Source organism: Barbus barbus, assembly GCF_936440315.1.
Source record: "Barbus barbus genome assembly, chromosome: 30".
NCBI classification, from domain to species: domain Eukaryota; kingdom Metazoa; phylum Chordata; class Actinopteri; order Cypriniformes; family Cyprinidae; genus Barbus; species Barbus barbus.
Window position 1 is genome coordinate 19,151,152 of NC_136758.1, and position 24,372 is coordinate 19,175,523.

The 24,372-nt window shown below is 37.1% G+C and overlaps 1 protein-coding gene across 1 annotated transcript; it reads left to right on the forward strand.

The window, feature by feature from the left end:
• Nucleotides 1-2,754: 2,754 nt before the first annotated feature.
• Nucleotides 2,755-21,832, forward strand: ttbk1b (tau tubulin kinase 1b; the record flags this gene model as incomplete). Its single annotated transcript, XM_079386628.1, has 14 exons — nt 2,755-2,862; nt 4,131-4,278; nt 5,120-5,193; nt 5,302-5,442; nt 5,536-5,640; nt 6,687-6,752; nt 6,991-7,083; nt 7,257-7,382; nt 7,928-8,082; nt 8,225-8,432; nt 8,545-8,720; nt 9,640-10,156; nt 16,969-18,293; nt 19,542-21,832. The coding sequence occupies 14 exons, from the start codon at nt 2,755-2,757 to the stop codon at nt 19,975-19,977; spliced, it is 3,678 nt and encodes a 1,225-aa protein (XP_079242754.1). The 3' UTR covers nt 19,978-21,832.
• Nucleotides 21,833-24,372: the final 2,540 nt, after the last annotated feature.

The following is a 24,372-nucleotide window of genomic DNA, read 5'->3' on the forward strand; positions in this document are numbered from 1 at the left end:
CTTGTCCCGTGTATGTTGGCACCTTGTCAATAGTGATGCTGCTCTGGCGCGAGCCGCAGACTTCCATAGAGGATGCGCGTGCACGCGAAAACAAAATCTGTCTCGGTCTTGACAAACTATTAAGGCACTTGGGCCTGAGTCAAAAATATAAACTCGCCCATTTCATATATATTATTTATGTTTAAGGAAAATCATAAATAATTTACATTACATGCCACATAATGCAGGTGTACGTCAACAACTCACGTGGCCTATCAGTGGGAGTTGTAGTTTTTCAAAGGTGACAATGTCCAATGCCGTTTATGTCTATTGTCTCGTTGAAGAACGACATATCCCAAAGTGCTTTTCGCTCCGGGCTCGAGCAGGGGAATGTTCTGCTGATTGTTAGGCATTGCTCCAATGGACGGTGAGCAAACGATGGTTTGGGGGCGGGGCTTAGCCTTCAGGGATGCTCATTGGAGCAGAGTGTGTTTGGGTGGGGTCCGTTCAGACGGATCCTTTTGGCACTGCGGAAAAAGCCGAAGATGTCAGGAGACTGAGCCCACGCAGGCTTGAGCTTCTGACATTTAGTTAAGTCAGAATAATGAAGTGCTCTCAGCAAATGCTTTATGCATTCAGAATCTTATTATCATTTTTTTTTAAAGTGTACGAGTTTTCCTATGCAAACAGGTGAAGAGCCTGCTGCAAGAGGTTTATTCATTGGCCCCTGCTCTTGATCTAATAAAGTCAGGTTTATATTTTTATATTTTAATAGACAGTCGAGTTATTGTACTGTAAAACATGTTTTGTAAAAATAAATACTAGCTATGCTTTATACCTTATTGGAAATGTATATTACATAAAACAGGGTTATATTCTTAAAGTAACAAATATATGTTACAATTGTGGTTTTATTAGTGAAAAGTATTAATCTACTTGTAAAACGTTTGTAATTTATTTAAAAAGTTAGTTTATTCTTTTAATATTTACATTTTATTTAGCTTTTTTGTTACTTAGTTTGCTACTTGAGTAGTTCAGTGTTTACTGTAAACATGAGATGCTTTAGTGACATATATTTAGGGTAGTAAAAATACCACCAAAATGGCATCAGTCGTTTTTACTGTACATTTAACCCCCTAAGTTTGTTGAGCGTCTGGGTGGGGGCCCTGGATCTCAAAAGTGTGAAAAAACCCTTTAGTAATGGAAGATACACTGGTTATTTTACACATTCAATTCAAACTTTACATTTGTTAATTTATCAGTTTAAAAATGCATGAGAACAGAGCAAAGTAGATTCAAGAAGTAATATACATTCTTTGTATAAATGTTTTATATGAATTTTAAAGCATCTTCCTGTTACTGTACACATTTTTAGCAATTGCATTTCAACATTATGCACTGTATTCTAAAATAGGGGGAAATTAGCTCCGACAGTTTATTGCATAATTATGAATGCTGAGATGCCTTCCTTAGGCTGTCCCGGTTTTTAGGGTGCAGAATGAGAGGAGGTATTCCCTGCAATCTCCTGAAATATCTATATGTGTCTCTGCATCAACTCTCTCAGATGAATGTGACAGAAGTGTTAAGGCGAGAGTCTTTTAATGTGTTTCATCAGTTTTATTAATTAGATCCATTTATAACCCATTGCATTCCTTAGAGAGAAGAATCATTTTAGAAGGTGAGAGTGATTGTGCTTTGTAGCAGTAAACAGAAAGAAATGTTTGAAATCTTTTAAGTATTTAACTTAAGCGCACACAGAGCCTGCAAACGTAGACACTCATGTGAACAATAATGTCTTATGTTTCCATTTTACTGAGACTGGTAAGTGACTGTAATGTTATGAGAACATGCTTAAGGGTGTAGTCCAGTTCTGACAGACAAGGACTCTGTGTTTGACCGGCTCTTGTGGATACCTGATACTCTGCAGACATTACAGAAATCTCAAAGAGCCAATGATTTACTTGCTTTTCAGGGTCTTTGAATAATTTTAAGCCCACCAATTATTTTTGAGAATTATAGGTTCAACAATGGTTTATGTCTGTTGAAATGAATGAAATTTATGCCATTTTGGCCACATTTTTACAGTTAATGCCCTTGTATGACCTGAAAATGATTCCATTGATTATGGAAAACAGCCCGGCCCTGGATACTGACCTCCAGAGAAACATATGTCTGTTCCTTCTGGTGTTTGTAATTTTCATTCTGATGGAAACAAGGCTATTTTTGTTGTCAGTTTGTCACTTTTCTTGTTTTATGTTGGGTTTGTGGATAATTATTTTAAGACCTGAAATACTTCTTATTTATTTTCATTTGAGGTTTTTTCCTGAATGTTTATTATTTTAAGGGGTGTATATTGAATATTTCAATCTTGTTGCAGCTTCCAGCAAACCGTATTAAAGGAATATTTGTTCAGATTTAAAATGCGTGATTTTAAACTGTATTTAAACCTGGAGATACTCAGAAAGTTTAGGTTAAGAAAAAAACGAAACATAGAAAAGTTATGTAAAATAAATAAAATTTTATTAAATTAATTTGATTTTAATAAAGTTATGTAAAAACAAATTCAATGATTTTTCATAATTTCATGGTAATTAATGGTAACTAATCAAATACATGCAAAAGAAGAACATACCAAATACCAATTCTTAAAGAAAAATAATTCTGTTTTGACCCCACTATGCACTATTATTTTTTATTATAGCATGCAAGGTTAGCAGTTGTATGCACACTTTGTTGCAGGTAAATGACAGGGTTTGGTAAAGTGCTGGCCAGCCGATGCAGTGCGTAGGGCCTGGAGTCCACGGCGACGAAAACATGAACGGGGCGGGGGAGCAGGTCGACATCCTGTCCTCCAACTGCTTGGTAAAAGAGCGCTGGAAAGTGGTAAGTGTGTGTCTGTATTTAGGTGGGATTGTGTTTGTGGAATAAAGATGCCCAAATTATCTGTTGCCTTTGCAGCCTCATCGCACAGGACAAAACGGTCCACATATGACAACGGATGCTTTCAAATCAACTCAGTCTGGCTTCTCTCCAAAATGCGCCCAAACCATTTGGTTGTTGGCCAGTTCATAGCATTTCTCCTTCAAGCAGATGTCCTTAGAAATGATTTGTGGCTCTTTTACTGTAATAATATCTTTGATGGGGATAGTAGCGGTCCTTAAAACAGAGTCTGGCTTATCAGTGACTGGCTTAAACTTAATTATTTCAGAACTCATGTGACAAAGCATGTTTAAACCAAGATTAATCAATATGCTTAGTTTATGCTACTAGAACTGAATTGCTTGGAATTTAATTAAATCTTTCATGTTAAATAATATGTTTTGTGATTAGAGTGGCTGAAGTAACTCATGTCAAACAAATCGTGCCAGAAAATCCTCAAAAGCTGTTTAGGACTACGGGACTTTCTCAGATTTTAGATGATGTTTATTTATGATGATGTACAGTATGATCTTGAAGATTCTGGTCAAACTTTATATTAGGTGGCCTTAACTACTATGTACTTATATCAAAAATAAGTACAATGTACTTATTGTGGTCATATTGTGTTGCAAAACACTTTTGCTGCCATTGAGGTGGGATATCGGTAAGGTTAGGGACAGGTTTGGTGGTATAGGTTTAAGGGTGGGTTAAGGTGTAAGGGGTGGGACAACAGTGTAATTATAAATGTAATTACAGAAATTAATTACAGCTGTAACTACATATAGGTATTTTTAAAAAAATATGTTCAATGTAAATACAGGTATGTACACAATAAGTACATTGTATCATATTATTAATTTAAATGGAAGTACGTAGTAGTTAAGGCCACATAATATAAAGTGGGACAAAGATTCTTTATTGGCGTCTGTTTCAATGAAGAACTTTCCATTGCACAGAAGTTTCTCTATGTTGAATAAAGGTTTTTTGGATTATTAAAATGTTCTTCACGTTAAGAAAAAAATGGTTCTTTCAAGAACTGATTACTGAAAGGTTCTTTGGAGATCCCAAAATGGTTCTTTTATATCATCACTGCGAAAACCCCCTTTTGGAGCTATTTTTAACAGTATAGATTGTGCAAAACCAGCTCTGAGTGGAAAGCATGTGGAATAGATGACACACGGGTTAAATCAATGCTCTGCCATCACTGACCTTGCTATTGTTTGTGTATTCAGCTGAAGAAGATTGGGGGAGGAGGGTTCGGGGAGATCTATGAGGCCTATGACCTGTTGACACGAGAGAATGTGGCTCTTAAGGTGGAATCTGCCCAACAACCAAAACAAGTGCTAAAGATGGAGGTTGCTGTGCTAAAGAAACTACAAGGTGAGGAGATGGAGAGGATGCAGATATATTTAGTGTCTTTTAGCATTCTTACAATTCGATGCTGATACACTACCGTTCAAAAGTTTGGGTTAGTAAGATCAAAAGTGAATCCTTAAAAAATGTAATCATGGTTTCCATAAATAAATTAAGCAGCACATCTGTTTTCAACATTGATAATAATAATAAAAAAATAAACTCACAGAAATCAGAATATTAGAATGATTTCTGAAGGACCAGACCAGAGAAATGACAGCTGAAAATTCAACTTTGCCATTTCCATATTTGTAATAATTTCACAGTATTGATTACTGTTTATTCTGTATTTCTAATCAAATAAATGCAGCATTGTTGGGCATAAGAGACAAAAAATGTACAGACTCTTCAAACTTTTGAATGATGTACAGTACATATTTCATATTTGTCTTGACATAATGAGGCAGCAAGCAGTATGGTGTATGTGTAACAGTTTGTCTGTTAATATGACCACCATAATCTTTTTTTTTGGATGTGCTCATATGAAACACACACAAAGATGCACTGTGACTTTCATGCCTGTCATGGCAGTTTGCCTCAGCTGTAGTTCAGACATACCACTGGGAGTCTGTAAGGGTAATGAGCGTGAAGATCTGAAGAGAAGTGGGATTTCTCTCTCCGTCTCTTTTTTGCTGCTCTCTTGCTCTCTCATGTCTTCATAACCTTCATGAAGGACATGCTGGAAATGCTTGCTGAAATGTGCGAGAGTGTGTGTATCGCATATCCATGCAGAAAGGAAAATGTCAGCTGTAATAAATGGGACTTATAAGTAATATCTATGACATTACTGCTTTTATTTCTTGTGCAGGAAAGAATCATGTTTGCAAATTTACTGGATGTGGAAGAAATGACAAGTTCAATTACGTTGTCATGCAGCTGCAGGTACAGTATTTTTATTTGTGTTTTTATGCATATTTGTGTGTGTGCGTGCGCGCGTGTGTGTGTGTGTGTGTGTGTGTGTGTGTGAAATCTGAGTCTTTCTTTCTGTAGGGAAGGAATCTCGCTGATCTCAGAAGGAGTCAGCCTAGAGGGACGTTCAGTATGAGCACGACTCTACGGTTGGGGAAACAGATTCTGGAGTCCATTGAAGCCATTCACTCTGTGGGCTTCCTGCACCGAGACATTAAACCTGTATGTCAAACTGTTGGTGATATGATGTCTTCTCTTTCCCAATCCGATTACCTGGCTCCTGTCAGCTGATCCTGGTTTCTCTCCCATCCTTAGTCTAATTTTGCCATGGGTCGATTGCCGTCTACCTGTAGAAAATGTTACATGCTGGACTTTGGTTTGGCACGACAGTATACTAATACGAATGGGGAGGTGCGGCCTGTAAGTATTGCTTTTGCTTTGTTTTCTGATACAGTCTTTTCCCTTCTTTATATTCTCTCAATTACAATTACTGTTTGTTTCATTTATTTCATATTAATGGAAATTGCCTAACAAGCAGCATTTTTCACATTTCTGTTTTGTGCGTGTGCAGATTTTATATATAGTTGTGATGTTTTGTTTCAAAAGTTATTTCTAGGGATGTACTGATATTAAAATTCTGACCAGCTGTGTGTGTGTGTGTGTGTATATATATATATATATATATATATATATATATATATATATATATATATATATGTATGTATAATAACAATGTTTTTAAATTTGTTTTATTAAGATTTTAAGTAAATATTATGTACATTAGCAACAAAGATCATGTAAAAGCATTGGAAATTACAACAATTAATAAGGGCCAATAATCAATATGGTACCAAAGTATCATGCATTCCTGTTTATTTGATTATTTTTCATTATTTGCCTTTTACTGATGAATTTTATTATTTGTGTGTTTGAATTCATTTTTATGTTTTGTTTTCTCAGTTTTGTTTTGCAGTTGTTTTGGCTCTCATGTTGAATCGCATGCTCCCCCGCCAAAGATGTTTGTCCCTGTTACCATAGCGACAGTCATATTGTGAGTTTTCCAAAATCTTGAAAAGATTCCTTCCTTACCCTCTAAAGGCTCTCAGAAATGACCCACTCTTCCCTAATGGTTGTGCCCTAAATACTAAATCCTGAAGCACAGCCCCTTTGGACATATTCTCACCCATGCCGTACTGTCCCATACCTACATCCTCCTCTATGTAAGAGTGTCCCTGTATGTGTGGGTAAATTAATTGTGCTCAATCAGTCTAGGAATCCCAAAAGAAGTAAAAAGGTCATAAAAAAGTTTCTAAAGCATACAGAACTCCTGTCGCGCCAACCTCCCTTATATTTCCCTCTCATGTTTGCTTTGTTTTGATAATGTGTTTACTTATTCCACCCTAAAAGTCTAAAATGAAAGTGATATGAATTCTTATTATGAGTCTCTTTTAAATGTTCTGCTTTAGCCCAGGACGGTGGCTGGGTTCAGAGGGACAGTGCGCTATGCTTCCATTAACGCTCATAAAAACAAGGTAAGTGTAGTCTTAAGCTTCAAAGAGAACACCTACAGACTGCACGCAATCCTTTCACTGATTGTCTAAAGCGTATTACGCACAAAATTTGGTGAGCACTGGCTGCATTTGGCAGTTTGATTCTGATTTATTGGCATTAATGAATCTTAAGTGGGTGATTCTTGGCCAGAATTAGCTACATTAAGAACCATTTTTTAACAAGAGCACAGTTTTTAAAAATGTTTACTCTTTTTAACAGGAAATGGGTCGTCATGATGATTTGTGGTCATTGTTTTATATGCTGGTGGAGTTCACTGTTGGACAATTACCATGGCGTAAGATAAAAGATAAGGTAAGACACTTGTATCACACTCACATTAGCCAGTCACTATGAACATAATGGAACTGAAATGAGTGAATTAATCCTCATTGTACTCAGTCTTAAGAGCTTTTGTTTTAAATATTTAAAGCTTTCTGGGTTGTTTTTGCTGTTAATTGTGTTCGTAATGTGCATCTGATGAACAGGAGCAGGTGGGACAGATTAAAGAGCGCTACGAGCACAGGATGCTGTTGAAACACATGCCTGCTGAGTTTCATATCTTCTATGACCATGTGCTGGATTTAGATTACTACACCAAACCTGATTATCAGGTAAACCATTAATTTTTCAACAAGAATGAATTAACTTCATCAAAAGTGACAGTAAAGACATGTATAAAATGATAAAAAAAAAGTTTTATTTCAAATAAATGCCGTTTCCTTAAGCTGTTCTTTTTCAACAAAAACTAAAAAAAAATGTATGTTGGCTTTCACAAAAAATATTAAGCAGCATAACGGTTTTCAACACTGATACTAATAAGAAATGTAAATTTCTGAAGACCGGAGTAATGGCAGGTGAAAATTCCACTTTGCCATCACAGGAATAAATTACATTTTACAATAAAATAAAACAGAAAACAGCTATTTTAAAATGGCAATTATGCCACAATATAACTGTTTTTACAGTTTTTTTAATCAAATAAATGAAACCTTGTTGTGCATAAAAGACCCTAAACTTTTGAACGACAAAGTAAATAGTTTAAAAATTTGTACTTGAGATATAAAATGTATATATATAAATATATTTGTTTATTTTATGCAACTATTTTGAGTTAAAAAATTATTTTCTTTCTTCCTTCTTCCTTTCTCTGGTCTAGTTGCTAATGTCAGTATTTGAGAACAGCATGAAAGAGAGGTTGATAACAGAAAACGAGCCTTATGACTGGGAAAAATCTGGAACAGATACGGCCCTCCCCACCAGCACACACACGCCACCACAACAAAACACACGGCAAACTGCTGCCATTGTGGGGTAAGAATATGTACACGTACTCTTACAACAGTGTCAGACCATTTGCACAGTGAAATGGGATTCTAGACTCTGAAATTACTCTGGAGTGACTTTGAAAAGACTCTGATGTGGTGCTGCTATGGCTTTGAACTGTCTTTCTCAGGATGGTGAATGTGACACCGTTACCTGGTGAATTGCCGAGGGAAAACACTGATGATGTTCTGCAAGACGAACACCTGAGTGACCAAGAGAACGCTCCACCTGCTTTGATACCCAGCAGGCCTAGCGAACCTGCTCCAGCCCCACCTGCTGGTGAAGGATGGGATGAAACTGACTTCAACCGTAACAAACTCAGGATCAGCATCAGTAAGGTATCATTTTTAATATATTATGCCAAATTATTCACATACATTTTTTATGTCTAATTAGTATAAAAACATTATTTTTGATCAGTTGAGTGTTTAATACTGCTGGTCTTCTCAGACGCAAGTAGCAGCAGAGGATGGGGAGGAGCCTGCAGGAGGAGGGAGGTCTGTTTCCCCGGCGAGGGGGGGGGGAGCAGACGCTCAGGCCCGCCCTCCAAGGTACCGGAGAGTCAACAGCCCAGAATCTGACCGCCTGTCTGCTGCAGAGGATAGAGGAGATGCCTTAGATAAACGGTGAGGAGAGCATGTGCTTGAAAATGTATCGCTCTGTTCTTCTGGCTGACATTTAGCTTTTCTAAAGGTCATTTGACCACATGTGTCTTGTTAGTGAGTAGAGCATGCAAAAGTGGCTTTCTGATAAGAAAACATGTAAAGTTTCTGTTTTGTACTACAGCATTTTGCTCTGGCATTTTGGATGGCTTCTGTGAATTTAATGAAAGGAAAGTGCATACTGTTCTTAGTATGGTATTATATGGCATTCATAAGATCAAAGGGGCTTGGCATGATAAAGAAACATTTTATTTTCGGAACAGATTAAATTAAAAGACGGAAACACTTTTTATTGGATGTAATGTTGCATGATCTTGGTAACCCTTTTTGTTGAAATTTATGATTGTCTAATCTTTCATTAATTAAGTAATTATTAAATGATTTTATAGGACTATTAATCAGACTCACTGGGATTATTAGTATTTATAAATTAATTAAGCAATTATAGTTATAGTGGAGTTATGAAGCAATTATAAGTATTTATTTTTTTTTAATATTTAATATAATAAACAATGACCATATTTATTCATTTCTAAACTAATTATTAAAAAAAAAAAAATTGTCATATGATTCTTTAGAAATCATTCTAATATGCAGATTTGGTGCTCAATAAACATTTCTTATTGTTATCAATGTTGAAAACAGTTGTGTTGCTTAATATTTTTCAGAATGGCATTTATTTTAAATATAGGTTTTTTGTAACATTAGAGTTTTTACTGTCACTTTTGAATTAATCATCCTTGATGGACAAAAATATACATATTTAAAGAATGTACTAACCCCATAGTTTTGAAGGGTAATGTTCCTGCAATTTAAAGTCTGTAGTTAAATGTGTTGTTGTCCAGTTGATTCTGTGTCTAAGCCTTTGTGTGTTTTGTGGCAGCTCTCGTTTGGACATACTGGGTTCTCCATCCAGGCACGTCTACTCTTCCCAGCCTGCTCAAATGTTCTCTTTAGAAGCTGGGCAGGGAGAACGACTGGCCGGTGGCCACCATGATGTCTCTGCAGATGGTGACCAGGAAGCCCACAGCAATGCCTTCATCCGCTCAGTCCCACTGGCAGAGGAGGAGGACTTCGACAGCAGAGAGTGGGTGATGATTGATAAAGAAACAGAGTTGAAAGACTTCCATCCTGGGGCAGAGCCCACCACCTCAGGCACCACGGATGAGGAACCAGAGGAATTACGCCCCTTTGAGGACCACGAGGAGAGGAGAAGGAGAGGACATATGCACGTTATGGGTGGAGCTGAGGCTGTGGTACGACCCAAAACACAACGTGGGATGATGATTGTAGCAGAGGAGGAGGGGGCAGGACCGAGCCCTGCCCATTCACCTTGTCACTCATTGCCTCATACCTGCCCAAGAAGGAGGGAATCGGAGCCATTTGGACCCGATGGACCGGTAAGGCACACCTGAGTGTGTTTGTGTGTGTATGGGTTATCCTGATCACTTAATATGTTTGATGATCTTTAGCTCCATCATAACAGATTTCTGAAAGATTAAGTCTATTTTGAAATATAATTTATCACATTATCACACACCAGCGGTCCGCAAGTCCATTGTTATTATCAAAGTCGGTGTGTATTTTAGTAGGCAATTCATTTTAGTTCTGTAATGTGACATATCTGAGTGACAAACTACATAAAAGAATGCAATTTCAAAGGAAGAGCAAATTATAATTGATTACTTATTATTTAGGCCTTTTTAAAATAAATAACAAACACAGATAAACAGTTTGCAGTTTTTGTTTTCCTTTTTTTTTTTTTTTCATCTGTGTGAACAAACACATAGATGACATTTTCTGAAGTGACAGAATTTCCAGGCACAAATTCTAATGATAGACATTCCAATAAGGATTCACATTACTAAATGCATGATTCGGAATTGATTAATCAAGTTTAATATTAATTTGTACATATACTACAGTTCAAAGGTTTGGAAAGAAAGAAAAGTACTATACTTTAAACTGTAATTTATTATTGTGATGCAAAGCTGAATTTTCAACAGCCATTACTCTGGTCTTCAGCGTCACATGATTCTTTAGAAATCATTCTAATATGCTGATTTAGTGCTTAAGAAATAATAAAACGCCGAATAAAATAATTAATTTCTTAAAAAAAAAATAACCTCAAACTTTTGAATGGTAGTGTACATTTTTTTGCATTTCAAGTTGTATTAGTTAATGTATTATGAAGGAACAAAAATGAACAATGAACAATAGTATAAACGCTCAAATGAATAAACATAGTAAGAGTATTGTTGCTTTTTTTGTGATACCTAATGCATTAAGATTCTGTTAAGAAGTTTTTGGCATCTTGAAAATCTCTATGTACTAGGTGCTTTATTATCTCTGTGTGTGTTTAGGTTGTGTCAAGGCTGTAGTGTTGGGAACTTCTAGCATTTGTTCTTAGCTGCTGAATATTTTTACATAATTACATCACCAGTACAAGAAAGGCACATGTAAGCCTCTGATAACTTGTACTGCAAGATAATTAACATATGTTGTTTGTATGTGAGTCTTTGTGTACACCCTTGATGTATGGTATGTGTGTTATGTAATCTTGTGCATGCGTGTTGAGCTGCATGTTTTAGGGTTATGTGGTAGTGTATATGTGTGTGTTTGTGTGTGCGCGTCATGCTCAACAATTCACAGCCAAGCTTAGTTTGCTCATTGGTCATACAGGAGTCTGTGTGCACACTTTGGCTCCTTCACAACATATAGAGCATACAATCACCCGTACATAAGCTTAAACAAGCCTGTCTTTAGCTTTCAGACAGATGTGGGCTGGTCTTGACCTCTGAACGTGTTACAGCACATCTATGTGTTTGTACCACCCATTTGATGTAATGTTTCGTTTATCTCTTGTTTTTTATTGGTGTGTTTTTGTGTGTGCATCACACACAATCTTAGACAAAAAAAACACACACTTTTTTTCAATACTTCGCGTTTAAGTTTTTTCTCAGCCTGATTCCTCTTTTCCTCCGCTCTTATTGGTCTTTTTCAGTTGGAGGAGGACAGGCCACACCCACATCACTCATTCCCGAGGCCCGCCCATTTGAGAAGACTGGCATCTTACATGTTTTCCTCCGCTACCATGGACACGGAGCCCTTCCCCCACGACCCCGCCCTTGGGGGAGCGGCCATTCAGCGCAGCCGCTCGGCTGAAAGCAGCCCTGCCCACCGCCACGCCCATCGCAGACACATGCCCCTTATGCCAGGCAACCCCAGAGCCCGGCATTCAGTACTAAACCTTCCACGCCTACACATTCAGCAAATGTTGGCTAAACTTATGAACAAGACATGATTCCCCCACCATCAGCGTACACAGACACATGTGTGATGCCACTTTTTCGCCCATAGATGAACAAAGTTTAGTACGGGCAATAAACTTGGTCTGTAATTGTGAGATTTGTGTGTGTGTGTGTGTGTGTGTGTGTGTGTGTGTGTGTGTGAGCCTGCATGCGTGTAAGCGAGATATGAGATGCTCTCCAGCTGACGTGATTTTTTTTTTATTGGATATTTGAAATTAAAGGGATAGTTAACCTAAAAATCCTAATTCTGTCATCACTCACCCTCATGTTATTTGATCCCTTATGACTTTTGTGGAACAACTTTGTTGTTTTTTGCTTCATTAACAAAAACAGCTCTTCAAAATATCATCTTTTATGTTCCACAGAAATTCATAAAGGTTTGGAATGACATGATGACAGAATTGTCATTTTTGAATTGTCATTTTTCCCTTTAAGCACTTGGGACGATTGGAGAAAGATAAATTATATTGTATTCTCCAAAACAATGCTATACTGTACACTACAGTTTTTGTAAAAAAGAAAACCACAAAGACAAAAACACATTTTACCTCCATCAAGGATGTTTCGTGCAGAGCTGCTGGTGTCTGGTGGGACAGGCACTTTGACTAAAGTGACGAGAATATATTTTTTTTTGTTATGTTGTTGCTTAGGCGTCTTAGATTCCATCATCTTCTGTGTAAGAGGAGAGTTGTGATGCAGGCTGGATAGTGAGATTATGTTTTTCAGGGTTGAATGTCATTGAATTACAATGAATGTCGGCCTACTGCAGATACTCAAAAAGTATGTGTTCGCCTGCTGAGTGTTAGTAGCGGACACTAGAAGGACAGTGAGTGCTTGCTAAGCTATTTTTTGCACAGTTTATTCGCATCAATACGATCTCAGCACATATAGAACCTGTCAAACGCCACAGCGCACACCTCCAGGCAGGATATATGGTTTGACAGGATACAACATGACAGGATGTCAACTGATGGATCTCTTTATATAGATTCTTGTAGTCTTCTTTTGTAGCTGAGAGAAAGCATGACATTACCCACATACAGTGTATCCTCACAGGGTTGGACCTGTAAAATAATCTAGTTGCTTGGATCCTGCATTTCAAGGAGAGTATTTTCACTGTATAGAAGAGAAAATGAGAAAACAAAGATAGAGAGGTGCGAGTATTTGGCTTGTATTAAATGCTCTGCACAGCTGAAAGTATGTAGACATATTTCTATTAAATGAATTTGGCTGTTTCAGCTACATCCTTAAATCAACTATACAGCCATGCAACCTCCTTAGACGTTTTTAGGTGAATGGCCTTGGTTTAAAAACAAAAGGCTTAACAAATGAATGTGGGGTTGGTGTGTGTTCACATACTTTTGGCCATGGAGATTAATTGTGATATCACTTGTGTCTTCCAGATTAGCTATAAAAAGATATTTAAAGATAATTTTCTCCACCATAATGTTTATCCCTTAGTATTACAGAAACATATGCATATTGCTTTCAGATGATATTAGGTTCCATGTGAACTTAAGCTGTGTTCATAAACGCGACATCCTTGATGTCAAGAAGTTTGACTAGTAGGGAGTTGAGAATTGATTAAAATTCTGGAATAGAGATATATTAAATAAATGAAGTGCAATAGAGCTTAAGGCAGGGGTGCCCAACCCTGTTCCTGGCGATCGACTGTCCTGCAAAGTTTAGCTCCAACTCAAACTTTGCAGGACAGTCGATCGCCAGGAGCAGGGTTGGGCACCCCTGGCTTAAGGCAATAGATGTGTGAAAGGAAGACTGAGCCTCTTTCTTTGGTTTTGTCACACATACATTAGTGGTTCGATACACATATGCAGATATTTGAACTATAGTTTATCATTCAGCAAATGAATGTTGCCGTTTTTTTGTTCCTGGCCATAGACTTGACATGCTACTTCAGTGTTTAAAGTCATAATAGTCACATAAAGCAATGCATAAATAAGCTTTTGCAGAAGTGCAGCATCATTGTCATAGAAATTAGATCACACATTGTGTCATAACCAGGCGTAACGCAATAAACTGACAAGTGTTTTTGTGATAACCTGCAGAAGCCATGATACAACGTTTTGTCAATTATATAGTTTTTAATTCTAGTCCAAAATTATGCTCCACACAAAACTGTACATTAGACATCCTATGCTCTGATCAGTGTTATTTGACTATTTATATACTATTATAGTAATTATTAGTATTTTGAATTAGCTTTTTTTATTTTTAAATTACTATAGAGTTGTACTCTTTACTGTTACTAAAAAGTACTACAATTGCTAAAACTGGAATAAAAATGAAGCTAAAATTAAACCTTTTTTATTTGTCAAGGTGGCATCTCTAACTTTTATTTATATTTAAGTTTCTCATCTAATATTTATATTGTATTTTATTTTAGCTTCATTCCAATTAATGAAAAGTATTTTTAATAGTTTTAGTTTTACTTAAATACAACCCTGCCTCTGATTGGCTGATTGTGTCACATTTTAATGGACACACTTTGGTTGTACCTGGTTGAGACACAGTGTTAGATACTTCCTATGAAACATAAAGTAGCATTTACACAATGAAATCTTTATTATGCTTTATGTGTACTGTAAAGTCCTCCAGCCTCAGTTCATTTGAGATATATACATATCTGTGGGAGGAAATGAAGATTGATGGTTTATCGGTGTATTAATGTTTCACTTCATTCATGCTGTAAAAATGCTATATGACTCAATGCTGGATATCAGTGCATATGCGAATCTTGCTGAAGATGCAGAGTTTCTTAAACAATAATTTGCCTCGCTGGGCCAACTGCAATAAACTCTGGGTAGTGAAAAAACACATGTATAAATACAAAAAATACAGTATTTCATACTGGTTTTGAACTTAGTGTTCATAGCAGTTGGCTCCTGGTGTCTGTGCTGCTTTGGGTGTTTTAATGCAATTTACACCAATCACTGTTTACCTGGAATAACCAGTGTACCGTAATGTGTGTGTTCAGAAGAGTTTGTAGTCTGAACTGTGTGAGACAGCTGATCCAAATGTCTTCCTAATGGAGAAGATGAGCACAGACTGACATAGAAAGACAAAAGCTCAGCTGTAACGGAGTTTTTTATTTTATTTTATTTTTTTATGCAGGTTAATGGTAAGCAAACAGATTTCTTCATATCACATACACTACAGTACAAAATTTTGGGGTCTGATATTTTTGTGTTTTAGTCAAAAACACAAAAACAGTAATACTGTAAAATGTTATTATAATTTAAAATATTTTTTTCTGTTAGAATATACTGTAAAATGTCATTTATTCCTGTGATGGCAAAGTTGAATTTTCAGCAGCTATTACTTATTATACTTATCACGTGATTATTCTGATTTGGCCCTCAAGATTTTTCTTCTTATTGCCATTATTTTGAAAAGAGTAATTTTGTGAAAACCGTGATCCTTGATTTTTTGATGAATAGAAAGTAAAAAACAAAAACAAACAGCATTTAAATAAAAACCTTTTGTAACATTATAAATGCCTTTACTGTCACTTTTGATCAATTTAATACATCCTTGCTGAATAAAAATATTAATTTCTTTAAAATATGTATCTTACTCACCCCAAAATTTTGAAAACTAGTGTATATGCATATTCTATCACATTCAAATCTTGAAAAGACAAATATCTTGTTATTGGAATGTTATTTAAATTCTGAACATTTTTTATGAAGAAGAAAATTTCCCAGGAAATGTAGTGTTTCCAAGCTGGTGAAGATTTAAACCGTGCCAGTGTGCATAACGTGAGGCAATGTGTTCAGATAGTTTGAGGAAGGTTAGAGGAAGTTTCACAAATGTCTTCTCTGCTTTACTGAGAGACTGTAAATTATGTTGTCCATTACTTCTAAATGGTGTTCCATGTAGTACCATATTTTATGCTAAATTCAATTTTCACTCAAGCCGAACGGCTTATCAGCTTCATGCAATTCAACATTCATGACCTCTCACATTCTCTGTCTCTAACTGGGTCAAACTTGAGCTTGTCAAAACTCCCCAGATAAAAACCTTGAGCTCTGAGCAGTGTACAACAGCGTTTAGCAACATCGTTTTGTATAGTAAAAAGTTCAAATGTATTCTTTTATGTATTTAATAATTTGAGGAAAACCTAAAAAAAACAATAGGTGGCTTCTCATAGATCAGTATTGTTATGAATAAATTTTAATGAATTTTATGAGTCAAAATTTATATCATATGCTGAACTTTTTATTGCTGAAAAATGTTACTCATCAGCTGATCCCAGACCTACTCATAGAAGCATTACATGTGTGAATCAGGGTCAACCTTCAACAGCAAGAGTCTTTCAAGAAATAGCTAGTGCAATAAACACTATAGGGACTGTATAGTAGACTTGTAATATGTACAAGCATGTATTTTAGGCTTTTGTAAAATTGTAACTCTTTGGACAGATGGCTGAACATGCTGCTGTACTAACACATTCCTCTTTCTCATCGCTCTGTGTGTGTCCACTGCTGTACATACTGTTGGCTGAGCACTGTCTTTGAGTCTACACTTGAAATCACAAATGGGCTAAATCATTTTAAAAAAAAAAAAAACCCAGAAAATATTACACTGTAAAATGGACTTTTGTGCCTTTTTAACCATGTATGTCATTCTAAAAAGACAATCCTGCAAAGCTTGTATACAACCAAATCACAAGTAAATAATCGGAAAAATTACTAAAGTGTGGACTCTTCTGTCACAGTTGGGTCAAATTTTTTTGAATAATAACTTGTGATTATGATAAGACTTTGATATTATACAATATATAAAAAGTAAATTAAATTATTTATTTATATATATATATATATATATATATATATACACACACACATACATACATACTGTTTTTTCTTGCATTGCTACAGGAGGCAGCAGTCGCTGAACCTTCGCCTTCTTCCTCTCAGACACGTATGAAGCGAGTTGACTTTGTGTCTGGTGTGTTGATGTTTGATGATCTGAGAGAGGATGGTGTGAAGACTGGAGGCTCAGGCAGTGATAGAAGCCCTCGCAGTAGTGAGGGAAGTCCAGAGGGCGCTCCATCCACCCTACTCGCCCCAGCCCACCGGGACCACGACCAGGAAGAGGGCTCACGCACGCTGGTGCTTGTGTCTGCTGGTAATGGGCAGGTTTCACCTGGAGACGGGCAGGGAACTCTCGCCGCGTTGACACCGCAGGGCGAGCGACCTGTACCGGATGAATCCGAACCTGGGGCTCTCTCCTCCTTCATTAGATCGGAGCCCAGGCCTATTGTCATGACATCTGCAGCTGTGATCACCAGCGGTTCTTCCTCACCGCCGTTCACCAAGGTGGAGCGCACTTTCATCCACATCGCTGAGACAACGCATCTCAATGTCATGACAGCTAGACACCGTCCGCCTGGACTGGAGGAGGTGATGTCTACTGAGCGTGAGGAGATGGGTGGAAAGAAAGAGCAGAGAGAAAGGGTCAGTGAACGAGAGCAAAAGGAAAATGAGGGGATTACATTAGAAAGAGAAGAGGATGAGGGGAAAAAGGAAGAGAGTGAACCTGAAGAAAAAGTAAAGAAGAGTGACAGAGAGGAAGCAGAGGCATTGCTTTTAGCCGAGTCACATGACCAGCCAGAGACTACAGTTACTGAGGAAGAAGAAGTCTCCAAAGAAGCCAAACTGGAAGTCAGACCAGAGGGTGTCTCACCAGAAGTAGACCAGCAAAAGGAACAGGAGCAGGAAGAGAGTCCATCACTAACACCTGAACAAAACAGAGATGCAGAGGTGGAAGATGAGAAAGATTTGTCTCCACCGGAGGCAGAGTCACCAGATAGAAAGCCACTCCCACAGAGGCGGAGCCGTATCCCTGTGCTTATGTCAGAGGAGGAAACAGGCTCGGACAAGTCATCGCAGATGAGTCAAGAACAGTTGCAGCGAACTCGCAAAAGCCGACAGCAACAGCTGGCTCGTCTCGTACTGGAGCGCAAACAAACCCACCTGATTCGGTCTCGCTCCGCCTCCTCGCCCTCCCCGACACTCTCAACCACTGCATCTGAAGATGAAACCCACCAATCAGACGACTCAGCGAGAGGAGAGAGAGGAGCAGATGGGAAAATTAGGAGCAGGATCCCTCGTCCAGTCACACCTATCAGGTGGTCATCCGACCAACTGGGCGGCACAACCCTTCCACAAACCCAGAGATCTGTGTCTTTCATTCAATACAGGTGGGAGGAGCAGAATTACAACTTAATTGTTATTCATTTGAATCTGCATAACTAGTCAAAAGTTTGGACACACTGAATTTGTTTCTTCTTATTTTTTTTATATTTATATTTACATTTACATTTATATATCTATATTCATGTTTTTAGATTTATGTATGTTTTCGGGAAGCCAAACAGTTTAAATATAATAATAATTTTATGTTATTAATATTCTTGTTCTTATTATATCTCTACAGAAATACATTACTATTGTAATATAACTGCACTGTAAAATAAAAGTAATATTTAAAAGTAATGATTATAATATTTATTATCATTACTTAATAGTACAGTAGTAAAATTACAATATTTATGTCTTAATTTCTTCACTTGCAATAATTAAACCCATGAACTGGTAACATTTTAGTATAGGGACCAATTCTCAATATTTTACTAGTTGCTTATTAGCATGTCTATTATTAATATATTGTCTGTTGTTTAATACTTATAAAGCCCATATTCTGCATGGCCATATTCTACATCCCTAATCCTACCCAATACCTAAACATAGCAACTACCTAACTAACTATTAATAAGCAGCCTATTAGGTGTTTATTGAGACAAAAGTCATAGTTAACGGTTTGTTAATGGCAAGAATTGGACCTTATAATAAAGTGTGACCCATAAACTTATATACTGTGGCGGAAAACTGCAAGGGAGACCTTTACAATTCTGTGACAACAGTTTTACAAATGATTCCCTTTACAAATTAAGTGATATGCTGTTATCATCCATTCACTAAAATGTTAGAAAATATGTAAAAGTGAAAATAAATTGTACATTACATTCCTAAATGCATGTTAAACTCTCAACACATGCAAAGATGGAGCATGCAGCATTTTCTGTGAAATGCTTCGATTTGAGATACTGAAAATACCGGATCATGAGGCCCTCACGTGTAAATTAACACAGTGCTGCACTTCACTCTGAAACATGCGGCAACAGACTCTATGCCTATTTAATTAAATCGCAGCCTTTTGTGATTTGAGCACTAAAGCACTCAAGCACTAAAGCAAATCTGTTTTGTTTTTAGTTCAGTTGACAGACAGTGTTCATCATAAAATGTTCTTGCTGCAAATTTGTGAACATTGAATGGTCTACTTTAGATTTTGCTAGGCACCATTACTGACAAACTATATAACGAAAACTATGCAGACTGTCCTATGATACCTCTGATTGATATGACTCATTCTTTCCTCTCGCCAACAGAGCCAACAGTTCTGTCAATCCCAGGATTCAAAAGTCTGCAAGTCTGCACACAAATATCCATCAGCAGCCACCTAAACCTCAGCTCCGTCCCTCGAAAACACTTCCACCCCGTCCTCCATCTTCAGGCCCTTCCCAGTCACAGGGAAGTCGGACCGCCACACGTACCGTTACTCGTACCTCAGCTGTTAATGCCACCCGAAGCATCAGCACTTCCCCTCGGAGCTACGCCACCTCTCGCACCGACAGCCCTTCGCCTCAGCGCATTCGCCGACAGCCTGCAGCCAATGAAACGCAACGACAGCCCAAACCTCCTTGCCCAACGCAGTCCAAATCCAAACCTCAGGATTCTACCCCCAAAAAGAGCAAACCCCATCCACCAACCTCATCGCAAAAGGCAAAGAAAGATCCACTGGAGACAAAGACTAAAACAAGATAAGACTTCATTTCTGCAGGTGATTTTCATCCTCAGCATCATCATCATCATCACAATCACGCTCTGAATCATCAGTGTTGAACTGTACTTCTCATTAAACACAACAAACTCAACCGAACAATATAGATGGATGTGTTCGTTATTCAGCCAAGTGACTGCAGCAGCTACGAAATACCTCTAATGAGGAGAACCTCTTGACATTTATGCACACAGACACACACGCACACAGTGTGTGTACGGGCGAGTTGTCATTAATGAAGGGTGTTGGACAGATGAACACACCTCATATGCCTTAAAATAATAATTGCTGCCATCACAACAAAGCTTCCACAGGCTCTACCCTCTTGTCAATGCCACTATCATTTTCATTAATACAACCAATCACATTGTACATGTTAGTATCGGGTTCTAGTACTGCAGCTTCAAAGCTTTTAAATACATGCTATTTATTTTAATTTGAAATTCACTTCCAAAAAGCACGTTTTTGACCAACATCACAATATCAGAATATGGAAAAAAATAGCTTTATTGAAACTTACAAAAACCTAAAATGTTTCAAAAGTCCCAAATGCACTTATTACTCAGCAAACTGGTGTTTGGGACAGACAGACTTTTATATCAACTTCTGCAGTCAATTTGTGTGTGCTGAAATTTGTATTTATCTCAAATAATAATAATAATAATAGTCATATGTACCAAAACGTGGTGGTTCTGTGCAGAAGATGCAGAAAAATATTCTAAATTGAATCTCTACACAGAACTAAAGTGACTAACTTTGCTGCTACAGTTTGATGTCAATCATACAATCATCTTGTCCCCACCTACTGTCTCTGATTGGGTCAATCCATCCGTGACGCTTGTCTGCTAAATTTATTTGTAACCGAATCCTGGACCAGCGACATGCATTTGGAAATGCTCGTCCGCTTCTGTTTATTGTCTTTTGCAAAACTGTAGATAATGTAAGCAGTACTTTTGGAAAAAAGAAAGTTATATTTTTGTTCCAAAAAACAACAAAAAGATTAATGGATGAAAATATCACTAACTTAGTTGCATTTGTCTCAGTCTCAGGCTGAAAATGCATAATTCTGATCTGTATGCAAACTTTACAGTTCAAAGAACGTTTGAGGAAGCTGAACGAAGGTCGAAGAGAACATGAAAGCTTCTCAAAAATCTGACACACCAAGCAGCATAAAGCAGCAGGAACCAATAATGTGTGTTGAAGCAGCATATGTGGGGTTTGTAAATGTGCTCTAGGATGTTGTTTTTATGCAGTACTGCTACTCCTGAGTGTCCACAGCATGTGTTCAAAGGCTGTTAATCTGACATGGAGTTTAAATGACTAAGGTGCTATCAAAGAGTGTTTCTTCATGCCTGCTCTAGTCACTGGTGTTTTTTCCATCCTGTGCTTGGATTAAAACTCAACAAATATCCACGAAGACTGTCACATCAACGGAAGACAAAAATGTCCTAGTGCACACTAGCCAGTGTTATTTGTGAGTTAACTTACAGGAAGTGCTTCATTTGGACCATGCCCACTGCAGAACCATTGCATGCTGTTGTTTGGATGAAATATCAGGAAAATACTCTGCGGTATATTCCAGAATGTTCCATCTGCAGAGAACCCAAAAGACTCTCTCTGCTCTTAATATCGACAAGATATGAGGAAAGATGTCTCCTCCTGGTTGATCATCTCTCTTCAGTGAGTTGCTTTGAGAAAATTTTGAGAGAATTTGCATGAATGTGTTTCATGAATCATGATTGACTAACTTATACTAGGGAGCAACCTTTCTGAGTTATACAATTAAAAATTATTGGAAATTATCAATGATGCCATTCAATAAACGCAAGTTTCGATTGATGATTTGTGTCTTTCTTTCCAGAAAAACTAAGTGGATGTTCTGCATAGGGAATCTGCATGTCCTGGCTAGAACACTATGTACATCATCGTAGATCTTACTGTCCTTCAGACTAGTTCAGGGATAACTTATTAAAGCCGGATGGTTCTGTTAACCATTTGACGCTAAATGTAATTAATAATGGTGGAAATACAATAGCTGTGTAAGGTCCACACATCCGGTCCAAAGAAGGTTTCCGATGGTGGATGAAGGTTTCCTGCGTGTTCGGTCTTTCCAAATGTGCAAAGTTCTTCAATTTAAGTTAAACTCTAATCTGACTGCATTTTATTATTTAATCTGACTCCATGTTATTATGACCTCGTATTTAGCTTGAAATACAAATTGATTGCTTGTCCATTTCTAATTTATTATTCTGATAATAAATGCATATTTCAGAATGCATATCTCAGAAGTTCAAAGTGTCTGAGGTTCTGTAATCCTTACAGCTGGTTCTAGAAATGTACTGCAGTTCAAATGTTTGGGGTTGGTAAGATTTAAAAATATTTCTTAAAGAAGTCTTATGCTCACCAAGACTATTTGATCAGAAACACTTTCTATTTTAATATATTTTAAAATGCAATTTATTCCAAAGCTGAATTTTTAGCAAACATTTAAGGATCTCTCTTGATCCTTCAGTAATCGTTCTAATATGCTGATTTGGTGCTGAAGAAACAATTGTTGTTACTATTAATGTTGAAAACAGTTTTGCTGCTTAATATTTTTGTGGACGATTAATAGAAAGTTTGAAAGAACAGCACTTATTTGAAAAAAAACAAAACTTTTGTTACATTATAAATATCCTTACTCACTGACATTCAGTGCATTCATTTCTTTTAACATTTTTTAACTAACAGCTAAAACACATTCACTGAAAAGGTCGTTTTAAAGTCTAATCTTTGAACAGAACAACCTATTCCAGCACAAACAGTAGTCAAAATGGGATTGGGGCTTAAAAAAAAAACAACCTTTTAAAAATTGTCTAATCTTGCCTCTATAGGTTTGGGTTCTCTCTGCATGATTCAGAATTGAGGACTGAGGGGAACAGCTATTATGTAAAGTCAAACATGCCGAGCTAGCGAGATCATAGATCGCAATTGGTCAGTTTGTGTTACTGAACTGGTCTTGTGTAATAAATTGATTGTATAATACCTGTCAGTTGCCATTACAGTTATTTCATATTAAATGCTCGTCATAATCCTCCTCCCATCTGATTATTCTGATCAACATTTTAGTGTGAAAGGTTTCTACAGTGAACCCCCATGCATGGTGAAATGTCTATCCCCATTTCCTCTGAGGATTCTACAGCAATCGCTCTGATGCTAAACTCTTATTCTGCTTATTATTGTTATCGTGACAGTATAGTAACTAGAGAGACATTGTACTGTACAGTATATGATAAAAAAAATGGATGGTGAAAGCAGAAATGTGTGAATTGACAGAAACAAAGTTACTCAGCAAAAACAAGGCTCTCTAAAGGCTGAAGGAAGCAGAGAGGGAGGAAAGGAACGATGAAGGGTGTTTGGGGAGGGGCTTCATTTAGCCTTTATTTATGAAGTACTGGTCATGTCCTCCAGTAACCTGCTGCTGAAGCTCTTTACCATCACAACACTCTACAAAAATCATCCGCACACTTCAAAAATCAAGCTAAAGCAGAGGTGAGTGTCATTTCACTCTTGGATTTAAAAAACAAAAAACAGTTTGAATTGTGCTTACCCATGTTTTTAATAATTTCTCTTTTTTCCCTTTCTGTGCAAATATCCTCAAATGAATCAACACCAGTATTGGTGAAAGTTACTTTTAAAAGTAATGCATTACAATAATGCTTTACTCTATAAAAACTAACTAACTGCGTTATTTAGTTACTTTTTATGGAAAGTAATGTATTACGTTACTTTTGCATTATCTTTTTGTCACCTGGGCTGGGCTTGCTTATTTATTTTTAATAACAGAAAACCCAAAAGTTATATTTTTGGCAACTGTAAAGGCCCTTTCACACAAGAGTGAAATTAATCAGCCTCAGGCTGAAGAAAATGCCTCTGCCTCTACACTTGCTCCCAATTGGCAGGAAAGGTGTCAGTGAATAAATAGGAAAACAAAGTAACTTGCGGTACTTATTTGAAAAAGTAAAGATATTTTCTTGTTAATTTAAAAGTAATGCGTTACTTTACTAGTTACTTGAAAAAAGTAATCTAATTACGTAACTTGCGTAATGCATTACCCCCCAACACTGATCAACACTTTATTCAGCATCCAGTCAATAAGCTAAATACAGCTTCCAGCTTCCAGTCACTTAGTATATTTATATATAGCCTATTGCCCATATCAGTGTGTCTATGTACACTAAGTGCAAACAGACCACCTTGTTGGCAGAGACTATTTACACTAACTCCACCCACCAATGTGTGATTGGGATAGTCAACACTACTAAAGGCGTTTACCAATCAGTAGCTGCAGTGGCGTAGATGGTAAAGCATACATTATATGTGACCCTGGAGCACAAAAC